The following is a 2,134-nucleotide window of genomic DNA, read 5'->3' as shown; positions in this document are numbered from 1 at the left end:
ATTTTATTTACTGATTAATTATAATATTTGCCTCGATATGTGCATCATTTTGAATTTAAAATTATTTAGATATTGAATTTACCGATAACATATAAAAAACAAAAAAAAAAAAAAAAAAACAAAAAAAAAAAAATAGATAAAAAAGATTAAAAACAAAAAATTAGATAGAAAATTGCACTAAATTTTAAATTTATGTTGATTAAATATTTAAATAAATTTAGCATTTTTTGGATTCCGTCCGAAATATTTGTAAATATTAGACTCGTTATTTGGCACGTAAACCCATATGCATGTCAGTATTGCATTAGATTAAATATTAAAATGCCATTTCTTCGAGGGATTTAGGTTATCTCGTAGTCGAACTAGATCCAACTTATTTATCTGAATTTAAATTAAAGACCATTCCACCAACATTTTAGCAACTGCCTCACATCTCTGCGATAAAGAGTCACTGCCAAAAGGAGAGTGCTCTTTGCATTGCCATAGTAGACAATGAAATAATATAGAAATGGGGAACGAGTCCCACTTAAATTATAAACAGTTAAACATAGATCGACAAGCCAGTCCATGAGTGCAATTGTGAAAAAGCGCAAAAATAGTGAATAATGTATTTAGTATTAATACAAAATAAATAAAAATTAAATTATCACGAGCATACCGAATTTTTGTATTCCTGACATTTTGTGTGTCGAATCGTTCCAGTCGCTCATTAATTCTGTGAATAATGACGTAAATATGCTTGGCAGTTATAATGGTCATTAATGTATTGCAGACAACCAGCACAGAAATGGGTACTGAGATATACGAACATGACAACCGTATAAAAAATTTAAAAAAATATTTTTTCTTGCTCCTTCTGGTTAAAGCGTCCTCCGGGTTTAGCGACGTAAAATCGTCGGTCCCTTGAATGTCGCTATAACCGGATTCCACTGTATATTGCCTACGACAAATCGCACACTAGGGAGGAGTATTAGATAAGGTTGATATAAAATTTGGTTAGGCTAAACTTACTTTTGGCACTGCAATCGTAATAGGCATAGCCAATTTTCCATTTAGCACTGATATCCAGACTATCCAATAGCGAATCAACAATGCTTGTGATCATCCATAGGACAAATGCAGTGCCCCAAGCGAACAGATTGTAGCCAAAGAATCTACATTTGGTGTCATTGTCGCCCACCTTAAACTTGTGCGAAACAAAAAAATATTCTACATATAAATATATGTAGAATATATGTATGTTAGCTTAAATTTAATGTATTTTATTTACTAAGCACAGAATTCTTCCTCGCTTTAAGACGTTTAATGAAACAGTTGGAGCGACCCATAGAAACTCATTTAAATTATATGAGTCACGCTTTTCGAAAAATCAATTATGACAACTAATTGCCCACCAAAATATTTTCAAATCTTTTTTTTTTTTTTTTTCAAGGGAATTCATTTCAAAAATATTTAAGAATTGTTTGATATAAGTTTCACTAAATAAAGAACAATTTTTGTGATTTTGTTTTTGGAGTTTTTATATACATTTATGTATATTTTTTAAGAACATATACATATATGTTTATACATATATTTAAATATATATATATGCTGGGTATAATGAGATTATCGTTGCTTTGTAACTTGAAGTGGAATAAGGTTCAACAATTATGAGAAATTGAGGTGCGAGTCGTGTTGGCTGTGATTTATGGGACATTCAGCTTAGCACCACAGCAATCTGTGCGACTCTGTCAATTTGTTTGGCGCGGCTAAGGCTCCAAGTGGCAGAGGGCGCCACGCAAGTGGGCTAAAAACTGGGCCAAGTGAATAATTAAGCGGTTTATAAACATTTGTCTCAGCCGCACCCGAAGCCGACGAAGGCGGCGAAACAAACAAAGTTCTTAGCTATCAGCCAGGAGCTTGAGCTTGAGTAGCCTAACCCGGCTACGCATTATTTATGCCAGCTGCTGTGGCTGCTGCTGCTGCTTGTGCTGGCCGCAAATGCTTGGGCTCTGTTTGCTGAGCCAAATGTAAACACAGCAGGCCGAGCCGGGGCAAGCCAACTGGAGCCAGTTGGCCAACTTTAAAGTTAACGCTAATTTGCGAGGCCCTTCTTCGAAGGCAACTGCAACTATTTATTTTTAATCGCATG

At 34.5% G+C, this 2,134-nt stretch overlaps 1 protein-coding gene across 1 annotated transcript; it reads right to left on the bottom strand.

Moving 5' to 3' along the window:
- Positions 1–392: 392 nt before the first annotated feature.
- On the bottom strand, positions 393–1,275 carry LOC149269609 (uncharacterized). The gene is made up of 2 exons (XM_089466031.1): positions 1,012–1,275; positions 393–595 (listed from the first exon to the last, which is right to left on the bottom strand). The coding sequence occupies exons 1-2, from the start codon at positions 1,103–1,105 to the stop codon at positions 393–395; spliced, it is 297 nt and encodes a 98-aa protein (XP_089322157.1). The 5' UTR covers positions 1,106–1,275.
- Between the last annotated feature and the right edge of the window lie 859 nt (positions 1,276–2,134).

The sequence above is a fragment of the Drosophila arizonae genome, chromosome 3 (assembly GCF_054131065.1).
Source record: "Drosophila arizonae isolate 15081-1271.41 chromosome 3, UAZ_ARI_1.0, whole genome shotgun sequence".
NCBI classification, from domain to species: Eukaryota; Metazoa; Arthropoda; class Insecta; order Diptera; family Drosophilidae; genus Drosophila; species Drosophila arizonae.
This window is presented reverse-complemented; position numbering and strand designations above follow the sequence as displayed.

Coding starts and splice junctions, on each gene's coding strand:
- LOC149269609 (XM_089466031.1), bottom strand. CDS start 1,105: ATGATCACAAGCATTGTTGATTCGCTATTGGATAGTCTGGATATCAGT. Junction 596..1,011: donor TTACGATTGCAGTGCCAAAA/GTAAGTTTAGCC, acceptor ATTATTCACTAT/TTTTGCGCTTTTTCACAATT.